The sequence below is a fragment of the Salvia miltiorrhiza genome, chromosome 2, assembly GCF_028751815.1.
Source record: "Salvia miltiorrhiza cultivar Shanhuang (shh) chromosome 2, IMPLAD_Smil_shh, whole genome shotgun sequence".
Classification (NCBI taxonomy): domain Eukaryota; kingdom Viridiplantae; phylum Streptophyta; class Magnoliopsida; order Lamiales; family Lamiaceae; genus Salvia; species Salvia miltiorrhiza.
The window spans coordinates 34,742,839-34,768,520 of record NC_080388.1 but is presented as its reverse complement, the minus strand read 5'-3'; the positions used below and the strand labels follow the sequence as shown (position 1 = coordinate 34,768,520).

The 25,682-nt window shown below is 36.2% G+C and overlaps 4 protein-coding genes and 1 non-coding gene across 5 annotated transcripts in view; 4 read left to right on the top strand and 1 right to left on the bottom strand.

Moving 5' to 3' along the window:
- Positions 1–25,682, top strand: part of LOC131012154 (endoplasmic reticulum oxidoreductin-1-like) — a 606,214-nt gene that overhangs the window by 370,665 nt on the left and 209,867 nt on the right. The window lies entirely within an intron of this gene.
- LOC131012165 (glutathione S-transferase U19-like) lies at positions 266–1,463 on the top strand. Its single transcript, XM_057940083.1, has 2 exons — positions 266–664; positions 1,013–1,463. The coding sequence occupies exons 1-2, from the start codon at positions 350–352 to the stop codon at positions 1,355–1,357; spliced, it is 660 nt and encodes a 219-aa protein (XP_057796066.1). The 5' UTR covers positions 266–349; the 3' UTR covers positions 1,358–1,463.
- On the top strand, positions 2,014–2,588 carry LOC131008365 (glutathione S-transferase 3-like). The gene is made up of 2 exons (XM_057935250.1): positions 2,014–2,328; positions 2,544–2,588. The coding sequence occupies exons 1-2, from the start codon at positions 2,014–2,016 to the stop codon at positions 2,586–2,588; spliced, it is 360 nt and encodes a 119-aa protein (XP_057791233.1).
- On the top strand, positions 9,815–10,925 carry LOC131012166 (glutathione S-transferase U19-like). The gene is made up of 2 exons (XM_057940084.1): positions 9,815–10,284; positions 10,347–10,925. Exons 1-2 carry the CDS (start codon positions 9,970–9,972, stop codon positions 10,680–10,682), a joined length of 651 nt encoding a protein of 216 aa, XP_057796067.1. The 5' UTR covers positions 9,815–9,969; the 3' UTR covers positions 10,683–10,925.
- Positions 21,740–21,875, bottom strand: LOC131013745 (small nucleolar RNA Z247). The gene has a single exon (XR_009097831.1). It is a non-coding gene; the product is annotated as a small nucleolar RNA Z247 (small nucleolar RNA).

Sequence of the window (25,682 nt, the reverse complement as noted above, 5' to 3'; positions counted from 1 at the left end):
CCAATTTGCACCTTTTCTCTAGTACTAATAATAATCATCCTTGCTTCAAAAAAAATAAAAATCATTGTCGAAGAACTAGAATCTGTCATTAATAATAATAATTTAATAATAATAATACTCATCGAACAACCCGAATCTTTCATAAATTCCAATAATAATAATAATAAATCCTAAAAGAAAAAAATCTACCGACAATGAGCTGTCACTTTTCAATTTTGACTACATATATAATGACCGCCTCCCATCTTTTGCAAGTCTGCTGGACTGATACTCTGCTCTCAGACATCTCTCAGGAATTTCTACTAAAACAAATCAAGTCAAAATCTAAAATTTTCTGGGAGGAAAATAAATGAAGGAGAAGGTGATTCTGGTGGATATGCATCCTAGCATGTTCGGAATAAGGGCGAGAGTGGCGTTAGCAGAAAAGGGCGTGGAATACGAGTGCAGAGAAGAGGACTTGCAAAACAAAAGCCAGTTTCTGCTTGAGATGAACCCTGTTCACAAGAAGATCCCCGTTTTGATCCACAACGGCAAACCCGTTTGCGAGTCACTCATCTTTGTTGAGTACATCGACGAGGTTTGGAGCGACAAATCCCCTCTGCTGCCTTCTGATCCTTACCGGCGAGCTCAAGCTAGGTTTTGGGCTGATTACATCGACAAAAAGGTACCACTAATTTCTTGCCCTAGCTAGTTGGCTTCTTTTTATTGGAATTAGTGTTTCGTAACTAGTTTGTTTTTATTAATTAATCAAGAAAGTAGATGATCAAATACTTTTTGGATTAGAGGGTTTCATGTGTCGTTAGCATTAAATAGTTTTTGGAGCTTCTCTTGATGTATTGTTCGGAAGATTTACTTTATCTGGTCGACTAATTTGATTGACAATATACATCTCAAATTTAATTTGATTGACATTAATTAGAATTGTTGGATCCGTTAATTAAATATGTCGTGCATTAGCTTCTATCACATTTATCTATCTAAGTTTTGAGAGTGAATATTTGATTAATTGTAGCTATATGATGCTCAAAGATGGATATGGTGTGCGAAAGGAGAGGAGCAAGAAGTGAAGAAGAAGGAATTCTTTGAGATCCTCAAACAGTTGGAGTCGGAGCTTGGCGAGAAGCCCTTCTTCGGCGGCGAGAGGTTTGGGTTTGTTGATGTGGCGTTGATCACATATACACCATGGTTTCAAACCTACGAAACGTGCGGCAACTTGAGCATGGAACAACACTGCCCCAAACTGATTGCGTGGCTCAAGAGGTGTTCCCACAAAGACACCGTCTCTAAATCCTTGTCGGATCCCAACAAAGTTTACCACTACTTTCTAACCCTCAAGGAAAGGCTTGGCGTCGTCTAGCCATGGTTTCGTGCAAATTTGGGGCAGCTATTTTCTACGTGCGCTCAATAAATTCTGTCCATGTACAAACTTAGCTACAAATCACGCATATTATGTAGTAAAATAATGTTCTCCACGGAGCCTGGGCACACTTTAATTTGTAAATTATTTATTGTTATGTACACTAAATGGGTCTTTTACTAGCTATTCTATTATCTAAATTTCTACTATATATTTATTTTACGTCCACGTACGTAAAATCAGTCCATACATTACATGACGGAAATGCCAATAATCCCTAAAGTAGCATCCAATTATTGATGAACACGGTTACACCAGGAATGGATCTTCAGCAACGAAAACAATTTATTCTAGTTTATATCTTAATCCTTTTATTAGTTTAGCAAGCTAGTTTTTTTTCTTAACAATTATCTTTAGTCTTTCAGTTAAAATATGTTACAATAGTCTCTATAATGCTTTATTTTATTGTTATGAGACTAGCAAAGTTTGACACGGAAAGTAATTGTTATTCTGTGCTGAAACTTTTGATATATATCATACTAATTAAGTATATAACGATGAGTTGACCATCTTTTTTAAGCGTGTTACTGTAAAACACTCTGTTTTGAGACTCATCAATTTGAACTATGATTTTTTTTCCCGAGGAAAAAGAATTAATGGCGGAGAAGGTAATTCTGCTGGATGCGTATCCTAGCACGTCTGGAATGAGGGTGAGAGTGGCGTTAGCAGAAAAGGACGTGGAATATGAGTACAGAGAGGAGAACTTGCGTAACAAAAGCCAGCTTTTGCTCCAGTCCAACCCCGTTCATAAGCAAATCCTCGTTTTGATTCACAACGGCAAACCCATTTGCGAATCCCTCATCATTGTTCAGTACATCGACGAGGTGTGGAACCACAAGTCTCCGCTGCTGCTTTCTGATCCTTACCAGCGAGCTCAAGCTACGTTCTGGGCCGATTATTTGGACAAAAAGGTAATATTTGGATCGAGGATTTCGTGTGTCGTTAGCATTGATTTAGATTGACAATATATGTAATGAGTATTCGAAAAATTACATTACATGACAAAAGTCTTGGGAAGATGTCTCTCAAATATGACTCCCCCGCCCAACGTTGTTCCCAGAAGGCCACTGATCTTCCATCCCCCATGACTTAATGTGTAATGCATTAAGTGAGTATGAATAACCAGGACTTTTCTAAATGTTATGTTTATGAGGCCCTTGTTACCTTATAGCTCCACCAAATTATAGAAATATGTTTACGAGTTTGTAGGCGCAAACGGTTCGCAAATCCGAGTTCGAACGAGGAAGATATGGCCGAAACAAGAAAGTCGCGCGCAACAGTATTTATCCCCGGTGGGAATTTTTGAATTTTCGAGATTTTGCGGGATTTTCGAAATTTCTCAGTATTTTCGAGTCCTACACTGTATTTATCCCATGTGCCTATAAATAGGTCATCTTTTGACCTATTTAGAGTTCCTAACTTTATTTTTCAGTTCCCAGCTTTAGTTTTTCAGTTTCATAGTTTTAGATTTTATTGATTTCCAATTTTTAGAGTTTGGGTTGGATTTCCACAAGGATTGAAGATTCAGGATCATTCTTTCAATTTTATTTAATTCAATTCTTTCAATTGAGTTCTTTTTAATTATGTTTCTGGTTTATTTTAATATGTCTGACTAAGTTCTTTATCTGATTCTAGGGTTTGTAAATAGTTAATTAGATTCATGTGGTTTATTTGTTAGTACCTATTTACCTTCCAGTTTATGATTCATAATTCCTGGTGCTTGATTTCTTGTGGATTATCTAGCCAATAATTTGCATGTGTAGCTATTCGATTTGAGACCTAGCAGAGATAACTGTTTAGCGGATTCAGGAATGTATGATATGATCTTAACCTTGAGACCTAGCGGAGATAGGTGGATCATAGGGAGCTATTCTTAGGAGCTATTAGGAGTTAGTAAATTTTTTTGAGACCTAGCGGAGATAGAGAATTTACTAATCTACGATCATTGCTGCTCTAGCGAGATTGATTGATTAATTAAGTGATCTCTCATCATAAGTGGATTAAATTGGTTAATAGGATTAATAGATTTATTATGTGGATTTAGTTAATGAAATTACTACCCTAGGATCAGTTGTTTCTATAATTTGATTTTTCTCCGTGAATTTTATTTGTTGATGATTGAATTTAGTTTTAATTAAATCTTCTTCCTATTATGTTTGCCTGTCTATTGTGAGAGTTTGTTTAGGGAATAGATAAAGCTATTTCGTTTATCAGTTCCTGTAGATACGATACTCGATTACTATATATGCTACAATTACACCGTGTTAGTTACGGTATTTTGTTGCTAAGAAATTAGTGATCAAATATATTATTATTTTGAAAAAAATAAATCGTATTAAATAAAAGGTAATACGTGTAACGCACCTAAGTTTTGCTAGCTGATATAAAGAAAAGTAATATTTCAAAAATATTATTTTTTTTATATTCATTATTATTTTTCAACCCAATAATAATTACTTTGAATTATTCGAAAACTCCGGATCCGCGCTCATATTCACTTCAACCTGCGCCTAGATTCACACCTCAGTCTCGACTCTCGAGTCTCGACCTTTACAAAAAAAAAATTGAGTTTCTTGGAAACATGCGCTAGTGAAAGAAAAAAGAAAGAAAGAAATAGAATTAAAGATGGGAGGCTTGGAAAGATATACAGAATATATCTTCCATAAACAAAGTAAATATATATATATATAGCTTAATATAGAAATATCGATGAGAAAAAAAGCAATTTTTATTTTACAAATATAACTTTATTATAAAAAAAATGCATACAGTATAAAAAGGATAGATATATCTATATTTTTATTTTCATGTGTTAACTCTTGTATTTCCTCTTTTAAATTATTTATTTCTATTATGGTGTTATTAATGGTGAAAATAGGATTTTCTTCTATCTTCTTTTGTCTTATTCTTTTATCACAAAAAATTTGACTATAATCGAGTATATTGTACAATCGGATTGATCCGTGTACTCAGATTCTGACCCGCATCCCAACCCAAATCGTGTAAATATATGACACTATTCGATTATACAAATGATACTACCTCTAATTGACACTATTCGGTTATATAAATCACACTGTAATATTTTAAAATGATATATTGTCATTTTCAATCTTATAGAGTCATCTAAAATATTATAGTGTCATTTACAATCTTATAGTGTTAATTACAATAAGTATCATTTATAATTTTGAATAGTGTCAGATGATGAAGCGCAGTCTATTGGTAAGACGCTTCTCCTCCAACCAATAGGTCGGGGGTTCGAGTCACCTAGAGAGCTAGAGTGTGAGTGTGTTTTTCCTTTCTTTGGTTTATAACAAAAAAAAAAATTGAATAGTGTCAATTATACACAGTGTCATTTACAATGGTATAATGTCATTTATACGCAGTGTCATTTGTATAACCGAATAATGTCATTTACACGGTTCAGATTAGGATGCGGGTTCAGATAAAAATGCGGGTCAGGATGCAATTCAGTTGTACGGTACACCTTGTACCCAAGATCACCTCTTCTACAAACTTCTGACATCATATATAAAACTCTTATGATAGAATATTTATAGAAGTATCAAAATATTGTCACCATCTGATAAACTATACTCCCTCCGTCCGCGATATCGTTTCCACATTTGCCATTTCGGTCCGTCCGCGATATCGTTTTTGTTTTTATTTATAAAAGTAGGGTCCACAAACTTCCACTCATAATAATAGTGGGACTAAAACTTCACTCACTATAATATCCATTACTATCTACTACTCCCTCCGTCCACCAATTCAAGGCCTACTTGCCTTTTTGGTCCGTCCACAAAAACAAGGCCTACCTATTTTTGGTAAGTTTTTATTCATTATTTAATCAAAAAAGTCAAAGATTCTTTACAAAAAAGTGGGATCCTTTCTCCACTCAACTAATAAAAATACACTTTTTCTTAAAAAGTGGGACCATTTCTCCACTCAACTAATAAAAACCCGTATTTTTTCTTAAAACCCGTATTTTTTCATATAGGCCTTTAATTGGTGAACGGAGGGAGTACTATTTACTATTTTTTTTCAAATTCGTGTCGTCCATAATGTGAAAACGATATCGCGAATGGGGGGAGTATTAAAATATCATGTTTATAAACTATTTATTCTCATTTTTGGACCCTTGAAATGGCAAGCAATCATTGATCAGCATGGGCAATGCTGACACGGACATCTAACAACTAAAACAATTTTTTTTGGTTAATCTCTTTAGTCCTTTCTAAAGTTTAGACTGTTCAGTATGTTAAATGTAGGGCTGGAAAAATATACCGAAAACTCGGTATACCGGCCATACCGTACCGTAAAATACCTGAAAATACCGAATTTAAGGTATATCGATTTTTCTGGTAAGATATGATATCATACCGAAGATCTACGTTAAGGTAAAGGTATGAATTTTCCAGATACCGAGGTATACCGGTGTATACCGATACCGCGGTATATACCGAAAAAATCAATAAATACCGTATTAAAGGTATATACTGGATCACGGTATGATATCGTATTATTGTATACCGAATATTACTGTATATACCGGTGATGCGGTATCATATCTTATTCTAGTATACCTTAATATTCGGTATATACCGTTAATAAGGTACAATACCTTATTCTGATATACCGCAGTTGTCCGTATATATTGGTATACCGAAAATCGCGGTATATATCGTATCAAAATCTATAGTTTTAAAATATATAGTATATATTTTTATGTTTATATTTTGAAAAATATTTATAAATTTTATAAAATGATGTATATAATCTATATTATGTGAATATATACAATTGCACATGAATTTATAACTATCATCAAATGATACAAAAACAAATAAAATATAGTATATAGTATAAGTCATACAATAATATAAAATTGTTTATTTTGATATTATAGTATAGTTGTAATATATAACTAAAATTATTGTTTTACAATAGATTATACATCTAACTTATATTAGTTACATACATAATAGCATAGTTATAATATTAGTATTATATTATAAATAATATTACGTCTAACATATAAATTATATGTAACTTATAACATTTATATAATTTACTATATATTACATGAATGCATACAAGTATGCCAATATAAATATCATCAAATGATATAAAAATGAATAAAATATAATATAGTATGTAAGTTATATAATTTAATATAACTGAATTATTTATATTGATATCATAACACAGTTGTAATATAATATTCTATATTATATAACTAAGATTATTGTTCTACAATAAATTATACATCTAACGTGTAACATCTATGTATATAATAGCTTACTTATAATTAATATTGATATTATATTATAACTTAGATTACATCTAACTTATAAGTCTCATCAGATAACTTTACATTGATATCATTAATAATAAATGTATTACTTTTTGTTTATTTGTGATATATTTTAATTATTATGTCATTATTATATTTGTTAAATATTATTCATTATCTAAACATGTTTTAAATAAATAAGTTATCAAATTTTTACCGTATTGAATTTTTTCGATTCGGTAATACCGATTATTTTGGTATATCGTTAAAGTGCGGTATACCGTGAAAGTACGGTATACCAAAATTCGGTAAGGTATACCGAAATAAAGGTACGGTAAATGTTTTGTATATTCTCCATACCGTACTTAAGGAATACCGAACTAAGGTATACCGTAGGTAAATGTATTAATTTTTTTCATACCGGAGGTAAAGGTAATGTATAAGGTATGGTCGATTTAATAAGATATATCGTACCCTCCCACCCCTAGTTAAATGTTTTATTAATATATTAAAGCCTTTCCATTAAAATATGCTATTACCTCTTTATTATGTTACGAATCTAGTATTCTATTATAGTATTATATGATAGAATAGAATTCAAAAATAAAAAATACTGACTTATAAAATGTATCGCAATTAATATTTTGACAAGCAAATTTACACACGCAAAGTATCTAATATTCTGATAAAATAGTAGTAGCTGGTACTGGCGCCTTTATGCTTTATCCCCACAAAAGATCTTGCCATCGATACGATTCACACAAAGTTACATTTTCCAACCATTGCTTACTTTCTCTTAATTTTCTTGTTATACAATCCTACTGACTGAACATAAATTAAAAATAAATAAATAAATAAGCGTAGTCTACTGGACAAAAAAAAAAAAAGGAAATTAAATTGATAATATATAAGACACGTAAACAGAGACAACTGAAGTAGCATATCAACAAGAATCAAACGAAATTGAAAAAGCAGTATTTTTTTATATATTTACAAGGAATATTCTCGGAATATCTATCGTCATCGCTGATGGTAATTACGTGCGACGACTATACCCCAAATTTTATATAACGATATATGGAACTTTGGCCTAATTTTGATGCATGAGATAGATAATATTACGTTATAATATATTTTAAATTTATATAATTATACAAATAATATTTAATTTGATGGATAAAAAAATTAAAATTAATAAGATATAATAAAATTAAAGAATGATTAACTAATGTTAATGAGGTCTAGCTCAAGTGGTAAATGTGAGACATCCAAATACTCTCCTTTATGAGTGATTTTTTCTCGTGTATAACAAAACGGCTTTCTAATGTATAAAATGTGTATTAGATTTTTTTAAAGATGTATTTGATTTGAGGTATAAGGAATGAATATACTTCATTCATGACTTTATACTTCGATTGTTTTAACCTATTGAGCAAAAATTAAAAAGACATGGATTATAATTTACACCTAACGAAGTGTGTTATAATTTTATAGGGCAAATTGCATGAAAATACCTTCACTTTATACCAAAATTTGGTTTTTTGACAATTTTTTTAATTGTGGCAAAAATTTCAACGAGTTTGCAATTTGTTGCAATGTCCGTCCGGAGAAATTTTCCGGCCAAATCAAATTTGAGTTGGCAGCCGGAATGCCAACGTGGCATTAAAAATGTCAAATCACACCCATACACCCCCTCCCACGTCACCCTCCCCCCTCCCCCTCACTCTTCCCCCTCCCCCTCTCCCTCTCCATCTCCCTCTCCCTCTCCCTCTGCCCCTTTCTCCAGATCCGCCTAGACCCACCCTCCCCCTCTTCCCATCAAAAGCTTTAGAAAGATTGCAAGAACACAAAAGAAAACTAAGAACTAAGAACACCTTATTAGATATACACAGAGAACTAAGAACAAATATTATAACTTGTGCTCTGCTTTCATACAAAAGAAAACTCATGAACAAATGAAATCCTATTACATATAGAAACTGAATTTTGAACTGCGATTTTGCTATGAACTTGTGGGTCCTTACTTTTGTGAGTATCGAAGTATAGGTTGCGTCGCCGGAATTTAAGAGCAGAGGGAGGAGATAGGCGGTTTCAGGGAGGCAGTGGCTGCCGAAGCTCCTGTTGCCGAAGCTCCTGTTGTCGACGGCGATGGTGCTCCTTCAGTGGGGAAGCCGACCCGCCGACATGAAGCGGCAGCAGCGGATTCAGACGACGGTGGTGGCGGCTGACGAAGCTACTATTGTCGACGGCGACGTTCCTTCAGTGGGTGATGTGTGTGTGTGCTGTCAACAAGAGACAGAGAGACCAGCGGCGTTCCTTCAGTGGGCGGACAGCCGGAGGGGGAGGGTGGGTCTGGACAGATATTGAGAAACGGGGAGAGGTGACGGGAAGAGGGAGAGGGGGAGGGTGGGTCTGGACAGATCTGGAGAAAGGGGTGAGGGGGATGGGGAGTGGGAAGAGAGAGACATGGAAAGGGGAGGGTGACGTGGGAGGGTGTATGGGTGTGATTTGGCATTTCTAATGCCACGTTGACATTCCGGCTGCCAACTCAGATTTGATTTGGCCGGAAAATTTCTCCGGACGAACATTGCAAAAAATTGCAAGCTCGTTGAAATTTTTGCCACAGTTAAAAAGATTGTCAAAAAAACCAGATTTTGGTATAAAGTGAGGTATTTTCATGCAATTTGCTCTAATTTTATACTACCTTACAAATAGTGAGATAAATATTACTTCAATTTAAATAATATATTTATACCTAATTATATTATCTCTTGTCTACAGGGATAAAAAATAGCAATAAATCTATTCAGCCACATTGCAACCACCCATAAGCTAGTTTAATAAGAAAAATTTTAATTTATACTGTAATTTATTTTACTGTATTGTTTATATTGTATTTATTTTTAATTTTTTTGTATTTTTAATTTATAATTTTTTTAATAAAAATTAAAAAAATAACTATAATTTAGAAAGTACAATAAATAATTATATTTTATTTTTATTTAAAAAATAAATTAAATAAATAAATTTTTTTTTATTTAATTAATTTGTGAGTGGCCAGCATGGGTGTTTTGTGGGTGGTTAATTTATTGTGAAAGCTCCTCGAGCGATCCGCACCTCTGATTTTGAATTTTGTGGCCGTTAACAACCATATCTGCCTACACTTTATATATAAAGTGTGCCGCTTGCTTAACCACTCGTACATCAAAACCCAAGATTTTAGTTTCTCCCCGAGAAGCAATAAAAAGAAAAAATGGCGGACAAGGTGATTCTGCTGGATCTGTTTGCTAGCATGTTCGGAATGAGGGCGAGAGTGGCGTTAGCGTTAAAGGGCGTGGAATACGAGTACAGAGAGGAGGACTTGCGCAACAAAAGCCAGCTTCTGCTTGAATCCAACCCCGTTCACAAGAAAATCCCCGTTTTGATTCACAACGGCAAACCCGTTTGCGAATCCCTCATCATTGTTCAGTACATCGACGAGGTGTGGAACCACAAGTCTCCTCTGCTGCCTTCTGATCCTTACCAGAGAGCTCAAGCTAGGTTTTGGGCTGATTACATCGACAAAAAGGTACCACTAATTGAATGCCCTGATTAATGGGATTGTTTTTGTTGATGTATATGTATTTGTAGCTGTATGATGCTGGAAGGAACATCTGGACTTCGAAAGGGGATGAGCAGGAATTCATGGAGATTCTGAAACAGCTGGAGTCGCAGCTGGGCGAGAAGGCCTTCTTCGGCGGCGAGAGCTTGGGATTTGTTGATGTGGCGTTGATCACGTATTCCACGTGGTTCCACACCTACGAAATGTGCGGCAACTTCAGCATCGAAGAGCAGTGCCCCAAAGTGGTGGCGTGGGTGAAGAGGTGTTTGGAGATAGAGGCTGTGTCCAAATCGTTGCCGGATCCCGACAAGATTTACGACTTCGCTTTGGTGCTAAGGAAGGTGTTCGGCATCGACAAGGCCTAGTTTTAGTTTAATGGAGAATTAATAAAGGGCCTTCTGGTTTTACTCTGTGGTGAAACTATATGCCGCAATTTTTACTGTACAACTACCTGCTTTTTGGTAGTTGAGAAATTTGAATTGCTGTAAAGTAGGTGGCTTTTGAGTCTTGACTACGTTATACGTTGCAAGATTTTCAAGTCATCACAGCGTTGAAATGTGCTACTTACCTATATGTGCATCGCTCTACATTTATAAACTTCAATTGAATATGCATTCCCGAGGTTTTGATTTTGGTGAGTTTTGTCAACACTCGAGTCTCGTGGTAAAACCATTTGCTACCGTGGTTTTTTTTTTTTTTTTGCTCAGGCAAAGAAAAACGATTAATATAAAAAGAACAGATACCGGCGCTACCACACAAGAAAGAGAGAATACAAAGAGAACAGGGGAAGAAATAAAAAAGCAAAAGTCTCAAGACATGAGCAGCAACGCAGAAAAACGCAGCTAAGAAGAAAGCTTGACTGCTCCAATCCATCTTCTAAAATCCGAAACAGAAATCAACATATTAAAGGCCACCTTCCACTACCACAACCTCTTCTTGATTTCAAAGATAATTTTCCCTTTACACCAAATACCTTGATTAAACTTGCATTCATTCCTTTCTTTCCAAACACACCAAATAGTGTAAATCCAAACACCAACAAGGAATGGTTTATCCTCCTTACTTCCAAGATTGGTGAAAGCAAAGAGATGATCCTTTGCCTTGTGGTGCAAAATTGCCTGTTTCTCGATCCATGACAGATTCTCCTTCCAAATTTCCTCAGTTTTCGGGCACTCAAAAAAGATATGATTAATAGATTCGGTCTTCAACTTACAGAAAATACAAAGCGCCTCCGTGTTTGGGATCGCCACTTGTCTTTTTTGAAGGTTGTCACAGATTGTTAACCTCCCTTTTAGAACTTTCCAAACAGTCGTGATAGCCTTAGTAGGGGCGGGAGCTTTCCAGATCGACAGAGGCTAGAATATTTACATTAGGCATACTTGTGCATTAACATACGATGTATTTATCGTGATTAATAAGTTTTAATTTTCTACTAAAAAAAAAGTTTTAATTTTTAATTGTAATATATCATAATTGAAAAGTATTAAAATATAATTGAAATTTTATTAATATGTAATTAATGATTTTGTGACGCTTATATGTTAGTTATGGTTTACATTAATATGCCTAATGTAAAGGCTATACAAACTGAAACTGGGAATGCGAAGTCGATTGGAATATTATATATACGAGTAGCAAATTGCATTTAATAATTTGTGACGAATTGTAAATTTTATGTTTTTGATAATTAAGCAGTACTTATCTTTATCTTTGTTAAGAATTACAATTCGCAGACACTCTCATATTCAAGCCTCGCAACCAAAACTAGTTATTGATTTAAAAGAAAAAAACACTTTACCAATAGAACTCTATTTTATGGTGAGTAGCCTTTCCTCTCATTAATAACAACGTTGTCCTACTCAATCAAAATCATATCGCTATCGTTTTAGAGGTATTCTTGGCGTTGGACCCTTGTAGATATTATTTGTGAAGGAGGAAAGCATGTCCCTCTTTTTTCTTGTAGGGCAAAACCAACGTAGATAAATAAATAAGACGTGGCAAATCATGGACATGTAATTAATTGAATGGCAGCAAGTAGACGAGAATAAATACATTAATCGGTTCTTTCATGATCACTATAAAAATATCGCAGTGTAGCATGAAAATTCCATCCCAAATACCTTCATCGCAAAATGTGGGTTGCGATGGAATTCCGACCATCTTCGGCCGACGTAAAAATGGCGATTGTAAAATCAACTTGTAATAGAACTTACGCTATGTCACAAGCTAAACTAATGACAGAATAGCCATCGATAGACACATCCGTCAAAGAAGGAGTTCATCGAGATCGTTAAACAGTTGACCTTTACGAGGGTTGGACCTCATTGGCAATGGTCGAAAATTGGAATTGAACTTTACGGAGTGTTTGATTTGGTGAATATGATAAACAAAGTTGATAAGATTTATAGAACTCGAGGATAATTAAATAATCAATTTAATTTGAGGTGATAAATAATCAACTAATTGGATGATTAGAGAGCGGACGAGTCTAATATGCAAACCATATACTTAATTAAATTATTTTTTAGTTATGTCTTATCACCCAAACCAAATGCTTTCAATAAGTTTAATCTAATCTGAGGAACAAACACTTTTATGTGCATAAGACGAGAATTTCTCTCTGTGTTGAACAAACCTTAATCTATACTATATTAAAAAGGGAGTTTTCAATTCGAAATCAATTTCAAATTAACTTCAAATTCAAAATTGAGTGGAATTTTGTAATTATAATAAAATAGAAGGTTTATGTTTAAACTATATATTTTTCTTTTCATTTTCATTTTCTTTAATTTTTTATTTGTTGTTACATTTCTTTCTAAAATTATGAAATTCGATTTATTATAAAATATTTAATATGCATATGAAATTAAAGATCACGATAAGAGCTTTAATATGATATATTTTATGAAAATATTTAATTTTAAATGTAAAATTAAATTTGTTTAAATATTAAGTTTTTATGAATTTCTCTCTCCTCTCTCATCTTTTTTGAATTAATATATTTTTAATTCTTTTAATTAGTATTTTATTTTTAATTTTTTTAGCTTATTTTTTGTTTTTGTTTTTCATAATATCAAATTTTATAATTGTGAATACTTTTTTATTTTTTCAATATTCAAATCAAATATATTCAATTTAAATTAGTTTTTTTTATTATATTTATAAGTATAATAATTGAATTAGTATTAATTTTATATAAATACTCATTCCGTCCACGAAATGAGTACCCATTTGTGGACGGCACATGTTTTAAGAAATGTATGGAGTGTAGTGTGAATAGTTTAAGGGTCCCACTTTTTGAGTGTATCAATTAAAGAGATGTGTGTGGTACACTTGCCAAAAAGGGAATATAACATTTAAAAATGCTATGAGAGATCACACAATTAATCATCAATTACTTGCGCTACAGTAGCAACGATCGTAGATTAGTAATTAAATTATCTATCTACGTCCGGTCTCAAGAAAATCTACTAACTTCCAAAAGCACCTAAGAATAGCTCGCTCCCTATGAATTACCTATCTCCGCCGGGTCTCAAGGTTAATATTATATCACACATTCCTGAATATGCTAAAACAGTTATCTCCACTAGCTAGGTCTCAAACCGAATAGCTAAACATGCAAACTATTGGCCAGATAATCCACAAGAATTCAAGCACCAGGAATTATGAATCATAAACTGGAAGGTAAAAATGTATTAACAAATTAATCACATGAATTCAGTTAACTATTTACAAACCCTAGAATCAGATAAAGAAACTAGCCAGACATAGCAAGAGAAAACATAAACATAATTAAAAAGACAGCAATTGAAAGAACTGAATTATATAAAACCCGTAATAAAACCAAATGAACAGTCTTGAATCCTCAATGCTTGCAAAAATCCAATCCAAGCTCTAAAAACTAGAAAACAATGAAAACAAAAAGCCATAGAACTCAAAACTAAAGTTGGGAACCCTAAATAGGTCAAAAGAATACCTATATATAGGCACAGGAGATAAATACAGTGTAGAACTCGAAAATACTGATAGAATCTCAAAATCCTGCAAAATTCCGAAAATTCGGAAGTTCCCGTCGGGCACTATTTATTGCTGCGCGCGACTTTCTTGTTTCGACTATATCTTTCTCGTCCGAACTCAGATTTGCGAACCGTTTGCGCCTACGAACTCGTATCGAGACGAAATACAATTTTCATTAGGACCATGGGTCCAAATTCAGACTACATATTTCTATAAAATTCATCAAAGTTCGAGCAAGTATCATATTTCACAAGATAAAACAATTTAAGTACAAAATAATTATCCAACACTCAATTTCCTATAGAATTAACATCATATGAACACTAAAAATCATGAAAACATGAGTATTATCAGAGTGGATCGTCTACAATAGCTTCCCCAAAGACAGTTGCGATAACTATAACATGTGTGGCGCATACGACAGTTGCAACGTCGCGGACTCTCCACCCTGTGGATGTCTCGACAGGTTTGTGCATAAGGATCTGGAGAGCTGGAGGCGGACGGATTGGTCCGGTGGATGCATTAGGAGAGCGCCACTGAAATAGGGCTCAAAAGACAGCAAATTTCACTCTTTCCAGGGGTGAAATAAAATACCTCTACTTCTGGTTTCTGCTCTACTAAAGGATGGGCCGGAAGAAGCCCCAATTCCACCTATAAGAAGAAGATGAGCCAAACCCTTTCTGAATCAGCGCTCCTCATCCTCATCCACGGCTCCACGCCATGTATTACTCTGCATCCATCAAAGCCAATGCTTTACTTACCATTTTATGTCTTTTCTGGTTTGCCCCAACATTCCCCACTTGTCCGACTGTTGCTGAGTAGTTTTTGGATATCAAACGGACCTTCCCAGAAGGTAATTTTAATGTAGTCGATTTCCCCTCTTTTGCAATCAGTTTCGCTATGTTGCTTTGCTGGATTCTAGGTTTGGCAAGGGCTTTTTCAAACTAATCCGAAGGGTTCTTTGCTTGCAACTGCCGAGGTGATGTGTTCTTCAAGTACTCCGGGCTCAAAATGCCGGACTCGAGAAACTCATCATTCAATGAAGGGAGGATGAGCTTGGCTGAGTGCGAAGCAGTGTGCACGACGAACTATTCTTATGCGGCGTATGCACGGCTGGATGTGAGCAAAGAGGGGAGTGGGTGCCTCTTCTATTATGGGGACTTACTTGAGATCAGAGTTGTATCTGCGAGTGGACAACATCTTTACATCAAAATGTCTTCCACTGAATCAGGTGACTCATAATTGGACAAGTTCATTATCTTATTCTCTTTTGAGAATTAATTACCATAACATAGTGCTTTGTTGTAATGGAAATGATGCAGGATCTAAAGGGAAGAAACGAGTAATACTCTTTATTCCTTATCATCATCATCTTATTTTGCACTAAGAGGATGAAGAACCGAAATAAGAGAAAAGAAGGTATTTAACTGTTGTTCAATATGTTGAACAATCATATATTTGATGAGAAGTGAAAAGTTATTCGTCGCTCAATATGTTGAACAGTTGCAGGGCCGGTTGCAAGAGAAGTAAAGTTGTCGTTCTTCAATTTATCTACAATTTTGAAAGCCACCAATCACTTTTCTATGGCTAACAAGCTTGGTGAGAGAGGATTTGGACCAGTTAATTACAGGGTATGATGCTACAATTTCTTTGCACTCATTCATTATCAATTATCTGAAACTAACATTAATCCATCATAGAAATGTGGTATGAACACAACTTCCAACATCGTAATGGCTGTAGGGCATGCTGGAAGATGAACAGGAAATTGCTGTGAAATGCTTGGCCAAAAACTCCTCACAAGGAGTGGATCAATTGATATTGATTGCCAAACTTCAGCATAGGAATTTGGTAAGGCTTCTAGGAGGCTGTATTGAAAGAGGGGAGAACATGTTGATCTATGAATACATGCCTAACAGTAGCCTCGACTCCATTATATTTCGTGAGCGCTTTCAACATAGAAACACAGAACATAGATGATACAAGAAGTTCCATGCACTACTCACTCACTCAACAATATGTTAATACGTACAGATGAAACAAAAAGCAGGCTACTCGATTGGGGAAAACGCTACAATATTATCAATGGAATTGCTAAGGGGCTTTTATATCTTCATCAAGATTCGAGGTTGAGAATCATCCATCAAGACCTCAAAGCCAGCAACATACTGCTAGATGCTGACATGAACCCAAAGATATCCGACTTTGGCCTACCTAGGAGTTTTGGAGGAAACGAAACAGAAGCTCAAACTCGCAGAGTTGTTGGAACATAGTAAGAAGGTCGACAAACTTATTATTCTAAACTTGTTGAATCTAACAACAAAAATTTAATTTCAGAATATGCAATAGACGGGGTATTCTCAATCAAGTCAGATGTTTTCACCTTTGGGGTTCTTGTGCTAGAAATTGTGAAACAGAGGATTCTTCCTAAAAGACCATGATCTTAACCTGCTCGGTCACGTAAGCATAATTTTGTAGTTAATCAATCTGACAAACACTTTTAACCAGAAACTAACTTAACAATCATTTAACATTTTGCAATGCAGGCATGGACACTTTACAAAGAAGACAAATCAAGCCAACTGGTGGATACTTTTCTACGAGATTCAGTGGACCCCGCTCAAGCTTTATGGTCAATCCATGTGGCGTTATTATGTCTTCAGTGGTTTTCATGCTGGGGAATGAAGTATCAGTAGCTCAAGCTAAGGAGCCCGGGTATTTCACAAAGAGAGATCTTTGCATTGCACATAAGTCTAATACAAATTCGGAGAATCAAGTAACCATTTCATTGATCCAAGGCAGATAGCTAGGAAAATGCAGCACATGTATATAAAATATTATATACATCTCAGTTCTCACCATATTCAGTCATTTACTTTTGTTACATGTATATTTATTGATATCTTATTTGATAAACAATTTGATTATGTACTTGTGAAAAATAGTGTATGCATACAACATCAAAAGGAAAATTATATATCTTCCACAGAATTTAATCTCGATCTGTAAATTTGTTTTTTGTAAGTGGTCGAATATATGTTTTCTTTTTGTTTTTATTTTACTTTATTTTATAGGAAGAATAATATTTTTGAGTTGACGGTATGTTAGTAACTATCCTCTCTAATTTAGGATACTTGTTACCCTGGGTGAGATTAGAAATTATTACTCCCTCCGTCCCATAAGCTTAGGCTTGTTTTCCTTTTTTGAATGTCCCATTTATATAGGCTTGTTTCCATAAAAAGTAATATTTTTTTACTCATTTACTATTATATCCCTATTTAATTCTTTAATTTACTCTCACTTTAATATATCATTAAATAATAAATATGGGCATACTAGGAAATTTACTTATATATTTTCATTTCCAATGATTTTTCTTAATCTTTGTGAAAATCCCAATCAGCCTAAGCTTATGGGACGGAGGGAGTATTAATATTATTTGGATAATTCATTGAATATGTTGATGTGGCGAGGAGGGATGGAGGTTGCGACGTCGGAGTTGGCTGCATTAATGTTCACAACTGGAAGAGAGGGCCTATCATGGCAGTGGCTCAGAAGATTGGGAGCACTACTTCTACTCTCATGGGGGAGCTTCATGCTATGTTAATCGGTATTGGCCACTGTCTTCAACGTGACCTCGGCCCCATTATGGTCTTATCAGATTCTTTTATGGCGGTTCATGTCGTCCACGATGAGCAAGTGAGCTCGGATTCTTTATGTGCTGATTTTTGTGAGGCGTTTACTTCTGCTAGAGAGGCTTGTGTGGTGGATTTTCGCCACGTTCGTAGATAGGCTAATTGTGTAGCCAATTCTTTAGCGAATTTCACTATCTCTTGTGCCGATGTAAAGATTTGGGATTCAGCTTTCCCGAGCTGGCTCCTCGACTTGATTCATCGGGATTATAGTTAATATATTTAGTCGTCTTTCCCTAAAAAAAAATTCATTGAATATGTTTTAATTTGGTGGATTAAGTGAAGACTTTCTTGAGTATATTTGGCAAATAAGTTGAAAAATAATTCACTGCAACTGTCACTACTAGAAAAAAAACGCTTATACTGACCGAAATTAACGATCAAAAATTTTGGTCGTTAAATTAGGAGCCCTACGACCATTTCACGATCAAACTTTTTTAATTTTTCTAAATTTTATAATGACCGAAACTTCGGTCGTTCATAATTTTTTTTTCAACGATCGAAATCTCGATCGTTCATAATTCTTTTTATATCTTATTCTTATTTTAAAATCGTCAAGAATTTGTTAAAATCGATCGTTATTTTTTAACAAGGGTTAAGTATCAATTTGGCCCCTAAAATTGATTCTCGCTATGGCCGGAGCCTTGCCGGAGAAAATGGCGCCCTTCATTCTCTCCGACTTGCCCCCACCGTTGCAGAAACACCACGACTCCCCTAAAACCCTCATATCTTCCCCTCCCCCCACCTGTAGACGCCGCGTCGTCGAGGCTTCCCCCGCCCCACCTCTGCCCTTCACCTCCTTGACAGCCCGCAGCTCATCCCCCTTTCGGCCGATCTTCCTCCAGATCCAGTCGGCAGTCGCACCCTCCAGATCCAGTCGCCCGGTCTTCCCTGTCGGCCGGTCTCCCTCCAGATCCAGCCGCTCCTCCAGATCCAGTCTCCCTGTCGGCCGATCTTCCAGATCCAGTCGGTCTTTCTCGCCACTTCTGGTCGGAGTTTCAAGCGAAGTCAGGCTGGTGGCGGTGAGGGACGCATGGTCCGACGGCAGCGCACGGCACGACGGAGGGCATGGGGCCTAATCGCCGCTTTGTGCTGGTTTGACCGGAGGCGGCGACCATCCCTCATAATATTTTTCTTCAGAAAATCTTGATTTGGAATGGTGTCAACCACTTTGGTGAGATAGGCGGCCGCGGCTTGTCGCCGCTGCGACGTTGGAGTTTCGGGGAAGGGGTGGATTAGGTTTCCGGCGTGTTTCCGGAGAGCTTGGTGAAGAAGATGGTGTGGGTCCCACCACCAATAAAATAAAATAAAATTAAAAAATTAAAATAGTTAACGGTGTTAACCGTCCGTTAAGTCGGAGGAGTTAATTGGCGGAAATTAGGTACTTCAGGGGCTTAGTTGACACACCCCTGTCCATAGGGTGTTAATAGCTACAAGGGCTTCTACGTTAGGGGCCAAATTGATACTTAACCCTTTTAACAATAATATTAATTATTTATTATTCTAAAATCGATCGTTATTTTTATCGTCACTCTTTCGCCGACACCACAAGTCTTAGATATTCTCTCGATATATTTTAAGGTTATGAATGAATAATAGTGTGTATATTGAAATAGAGTTTAAATGAAATAGAGTTAACTGGGAGTCCTATTTATGATAAACACAGAGGAAATAAAAGCATCATCCCAAACTTGGTGGGGAGATTAGCTTGAGCTAAAAGAGAAAGCCCCATTTCAACCACATGTTTGTGCTTTCTCTCAGCTAAGCCATTTTGCTAAGGAGTATAGGGGCACGAGATTCGATGTAAGATACCAGTGTTCTGGAGGAAAGTACTCATGCCTCTATACTCACCTCCCCAGTCAGTCTGAAGAATTTTGATTTTGTGAGAAAATTGGGTTTCAACCATTGTTTTAAATCTCTGAAAAACAAGGTTCACTTCAGACTTTTGTTTTAACAAGTATAACCATGTGAACCGACTATAATGGTCAATGAAAGAGACATAATAGTGAAACCCATTGGAAGAAAGAACAGGGGATGGACCCCAAAGATCACTATGAACGAGGGCAAATGGTTCATTATAAACAGCAGTAGAGTGAGCATAAGGAAGTCTATGAATTTTTGAGACAGAACAAGAATGACAAAAGCTTGATATTGGCATTGATGGAAAAGATATATTACAATGTGATGAGGAGTAATATGTGCAGAGCAGAGAAATGATATAAATCAGGGGAGCAGGCTTTATCAGAGAAACGGGCCTCACCAGTGGAATGGATACATCAAAGAAATGGACTATGCCAGAGGAACTACCTTTGCCAGAGAAATCACCTTCGCCAGAGAAACGAACTTCACCAGAGGAACGGTCTTCGCCAGAGGAATCACCAGAAACGCGGGAGAATCTCCCGCGTGAGGGCAATTTTACTATTATGCCCTTGACCACGCAAGGCGCATGCTCCAGCAATGAATTTACCATTTTACCCTTTACGTGTAATCTATAAATAGCTGCCTACGTGCTCTTTGTAACGTTACGTTATCTCTACTCTTAATACTACATCAATTTCTTCTCGAGCTCTCAATCTTACTTTTCTCTCCCGACTTTCAAGCAAAACTAGGTATAATTCGTAGTTTTACAATAATTCTCCGATAAAATCCATCTCCGTTTAACCATGCTTCACCACAATGTTGTAGTGCCTTTTTGACGATGTCTAAAGCACAATGGCCTAATCTCCTATGCCAAAGATCAAGAGAATCTACAGTAGAGCAACTATTACTAGAAAAAGAAGAAGTAAAGGCAGTGGGAAGAGGAGGACAGGCAGCAGGTCCAGCAGAATGAGCAGCAATGCTCTTGATTGAAGAAGGAGAAACTGAGGATGATTTTTGCAGAGTGAACTGATATAAGCCATCTCTAAGAGTGCCCTTGAGAAGAGGTGCTTTGGTTTCCTGGTCCTTAACAAGACAATAGTAGGGGTGAAATTCAAAAAAGACCTTATTATCATGAGCAAATTGAGACACGCTAAGTAAATTTTTCTTTATGCGAGGAACATGTAAAAGATGTTTAAGGATGAAGTGTTTGGAATGGTTAGAGGGAGAAGAAATAACAGAATCACCAACATGTGTAATATCAACCAATGAACCATTACCCATCTGATGTTTCTTACCTCCATGAGAATCAGATGCAGAATGAAAGGCATTGTAATCATGGGAGACATGGTTTGTTGCACCAGAATCTGGGTACCAGGCGGAAGTGTTGCTGGTGTCAAACCAAGACTCTGAAGGGGTGGTGGTAGAGGGTAGTTGAGCCAGGTTGAGGCCAGGTTGTGGAGAGAAATTGTGATGTGGAAAACCAGACTGTATATTGCCTTGAGCTAGAGAAGGAGTTCTCATGGTGTTAGGCCTTGTTGATCCAGGAACAAAATTCAGCTCAAAGCGATGCCAACACCTATCAGCAGTATGCCCAGGTATCCCACAAACTTGACATATGGGCTTGTTGTTGTTATATTTGCCTCCACCTCTGCCACCACGACCACCATTTCTACCTCTTCCACCAAATCCTCCAGAGAAACCACCTCTGGAAGAGTTGTTGTTGTTGCCTTGATAGCCTTTTCCTCTGCCACTCTGATTTGAAGTAGTATTTTGTTGAGCACCTTGAACAAAATTAGCTGAAGGTTGGGATCCTTCAGTGTTAATAATCTGAGCCTTGGCAGACTCAATTCTATTTTCAAAACTCAGCAACAACGAGCTCACATCACCAAGGGTCCAAGCTTCTGGTTTTGAAGTAATGGTGACCATGACAGAGTCATACTCAGTGCCTAAACCCGCAAGAGTATGCATGATTTGGTCATCTTCGGAAACCTTGTATCCTGCAGATCCAAGGAGATCGCAGTAGGTCTTAACTTTGTTGAGATAATCCCTCATGCTAAGAGAGTCCTTTTTTAATGTCTGCAGCTGAAGCTTGTACTGCATCACCTTGGCTTTGGACTGATTTGAGTAGTTGAGAAGAAGAGCCTCCCAGATCTCCTTGCTTGTAGTGAGGCCTACAACAAGAATCATGGTGCTTTCAGTCAAGGAGGACTGAATCCAAGCTGAGAGAAGCTGGTCCTGTCTGATCCAGCTGATATACTCAGAGTTTGGTGAAATTTCTCCATCTTCGCACTACAAGAAAAATGAGTATACATGACACTGCATACATGACGTTTTTTGTGAAAAAACGTCATGTATGAGCGCTTTTTTAGTATATATGACGTTTTTAAAACAAAACGTCATGTATGCAGTGTCATGTATTCAATACATGACGCTCTGCTGACACTTTCCAAAAAAGCGTCATGTATGAGCGTCATTTATTTATATTATACATGACATTTTTTACAAAGTGTCATCTATATGCATTAATTTAAATGTTATACATGACAGTTAATCAAATTGTCATGTATGTGGTTTAAGCAAACTGTCATTAATTTTATTATTTTATTTAAGTTTTTTTTTTGAGGAAATATTATTTTATAATAGTTTTATTCACGTTTTTTTTTCCATAGTCCAGAAGATTCTTCTTCTTCACTGTTTCTCCACTCTCAGTCTCAGCGTCGCCTCCCTTTCTCTTTATCCGGCGTTCGTCGCCGGTTCTCACAGCCACCGGCACGGCGAACGCCGCTGGTGCTATTCCTCTTTGTCTCTTCCTTTTTTCTCTGCCCTAATTTTAAAATCCCTAATTTCTGTGTAGATCTGTAAACCCTAATTTCCTCTAAGATTCTCAAACTCCCTCTCGTTTTTTCTCGTCCATTCGGCATACATCGCTGCCTTTGCCGTGCTGTGCGTCTTCACCCCGCTTGGGCCGCTCTTCGCGCTGCTATGGTACGTCTATGTATTCTATCTCTCGCTCTTTCTCTCTCCCGCCTTATCTCTCCGTCTCGTTCATGAGACCGTCGCGGCTCAAGCAGCGCAGGCGGTCGTCAGCCCGCCGCAGCGCCGCTGGCGTCCCTGATAAACACTCATTTTGCATGGTTTTTATGGTTTATATTCTGTAGTTTAAGTCGATTTTACACCCGTTTCATTATTGTTTGGAGTTCATTTACTATTATTTCGAGATTTCACGGTTGGGTGTAGTTTTGACTGTTTGGATGCAGAATTGAGTGATAATGGAGCATGGAGTGTAAGGAACATGTTGAAGAGAAGAGTTTTGAGAGAATCGAGCCCAAAAATCGAGAAAAAACGAAGATTCTGGAGTCGGGACAGAAAATGAGCAGTTCGGCGGTCAAAGGGAGTTGACCGCCGAATTTCGGTGATTTAAAGGAGAGAAACGGCGACCAAGACGGCGATCGCCGGCCAGGTCGCCGAATTCCCTGTCTGGATTTTGGCCTTCGGAGAGAAAAACGGCGGTCGCCGTTTTCGTGTACAATTTGGCCCATTTTCGGCGACCAGTTCGGCGACCGCCGAACGGGTCGCCGTTTTGAGGCGTGTTTTATTTCCCTTCCGCGTTTTTACGATTTTTCAAGTTATTTTCGGTTTAGAACTTGGTTTTTCACCCTAAGACTATAAATAGGTCCTCTTTAGACCTATCTAGGGTTCCCAGCTTTAGTTTTTCAGTTCCCAACTTTCATATTTCAGTTTTATAGCTTTAGAACTTTTTAGCTTTCTAGTTTTCAAGGCTTGGATCAGGATTGAAGATTCAAGCCGCTACAATCGTTTCAATTCGGTTTTTATACAATTTGTTTTTACAATTGCGTTCAATTTAATTATGTTTATGTTTGATTTTATTATGTCTGGCTAGTCTTTTAATCTGAACCTAGGGTTTGTATATAGCTGATTGATTATGTGTTTTTGATTTATTGATATCAATTTGCCCTCCAACTTGTGATTCATGATTCCTGGTGCTTAATTTCTTGTGAATTATCTGATCAATGATTTACATGTTTAGCTGTTCAGTTTGAGTCTTGAATGCGATAATTGTTCAGCCGATTCAGGAATGCATGATATAGTGTTAGCCTTGAGTCTTGAATGCGATAGGTGAAGCTATAGGAAGCTATTCTTTATGTGCTATTTGGAGTTAATTTATTCCTTGGAGTCTTGAATGCGAAAAGAGATTTATTAATCTACGTTCATAGGTGGTCGTTAGAGACGCTTGTGAATAATATAGTGATCTTTCATCAGGGTTGGATTAAAATTGGTAATTGAATCAATAGGTTAAATACATGTAGTTGATTAGTGAAAGTACATCCCTAGGGTCAGAGTTTTCCATATATTTGAGTTAAGTAATTGTTATTTATATGCTCTTTAGTTTTATTTAGTTAATCTTAGTTTAATATTCACCTTCATAATCGTTTTACTTGCATATTGTGAGAGTCTGTGTAGGAGATAGATAGAGTGATTTCGTTTTACAGTCCCTGTGGATACGATATCCGATTGCTGTTTATACTACGATTACACCGTGTTAGTTGCGGTACTTTTGTCGCTAATAAAATAGTGATCAGTCCCACACCAGAATCCCGCTCTGTCTCCCACATCCAATCGCCGGTCAAACCACTAAATTCCACAATTGCTCAAGGTACCATTTGGATTATTACATGCGTTGCGTTCCTCAGTTTATGTATTGCACCGATTCTTACATAATATTTCATATCCATCCTCTACTGAAATTTCGATTGTATAACATCGTGAATATTTGATAATTTTGGAAGTTTGGTTGCAATTTCTTTTTTGTCCGTTCTTTGTTGATGAAGTGTGGTTTCGTTCTATACTACTGCCGATTGTGGTATTTATTCATTGCTTGTTGGAGCCTTCATATTTTGATGAGAGTAGTCGTAAGCTAGTTTTCATGCCCTTGATATTATTTATTTGACTTTATCTTTTTTTTTTTTAATATTTGGTAAAGAGATCTCGTAAATGAATATTGAAAATTGATTTATTTCTTTAGGAACCTTGAAATTATATATTATTAGGACAATCTACTTTCTTTAGATGAAAACATGTAACTTTGCCTTCTCCAACAGGTATAGACGTATAGTCCGAGAAAACTATTGTTATGGTAACACCTTATATATTTCCCTTCAAATAGTTCTTATAAATGGCATTGGAGGATTAATTTCTATATTTTAATTTTAATTCTTTCAACTTCCTTTTAAGCTTGAACATATTGTTATCCAATATTCACTTTACATTGCATGTTGTCATTTTTATCAGGCTTTAGGTGTTCCCACTGGTTTACTTAGGAATTCTCACCAAGGTTCTCCTCAAGTCAGAGGGTTATGTTCCTTTTGTATGTTGCAAGGTCAGTTAGTTGATGTTCATACTGAATTAAAGCCATGGGAAAAGCAAATAATTGAATGTAGAGGAAAACTTGAAGTTGCTTCTGCTGTTAAAGATCTTTTGGATAAAAATGTTGTAATACAGGGTGGGCATAGCAATTATTATTGGCTACATATTTTTTTCTTTCTATTCGCATATATCTTGTAGTGTAAGCCTTAGTATCATCAAGTTCCGAGGGTTCAGTGTGCTTATTTCAATCAGGTTTTATAGTGTTTCTGGAATAATCTTAAAAGGATCCATCTTTTGAGCCTTGGGTAGTTTAATTGTTTGATTGTTATTGCTGATAATTAGCATTTGGTACTACAGCATGAAGCTGGTTGTGCTGCATATGAAAATGCAAAGAAGAAAATAGTTGAAGTA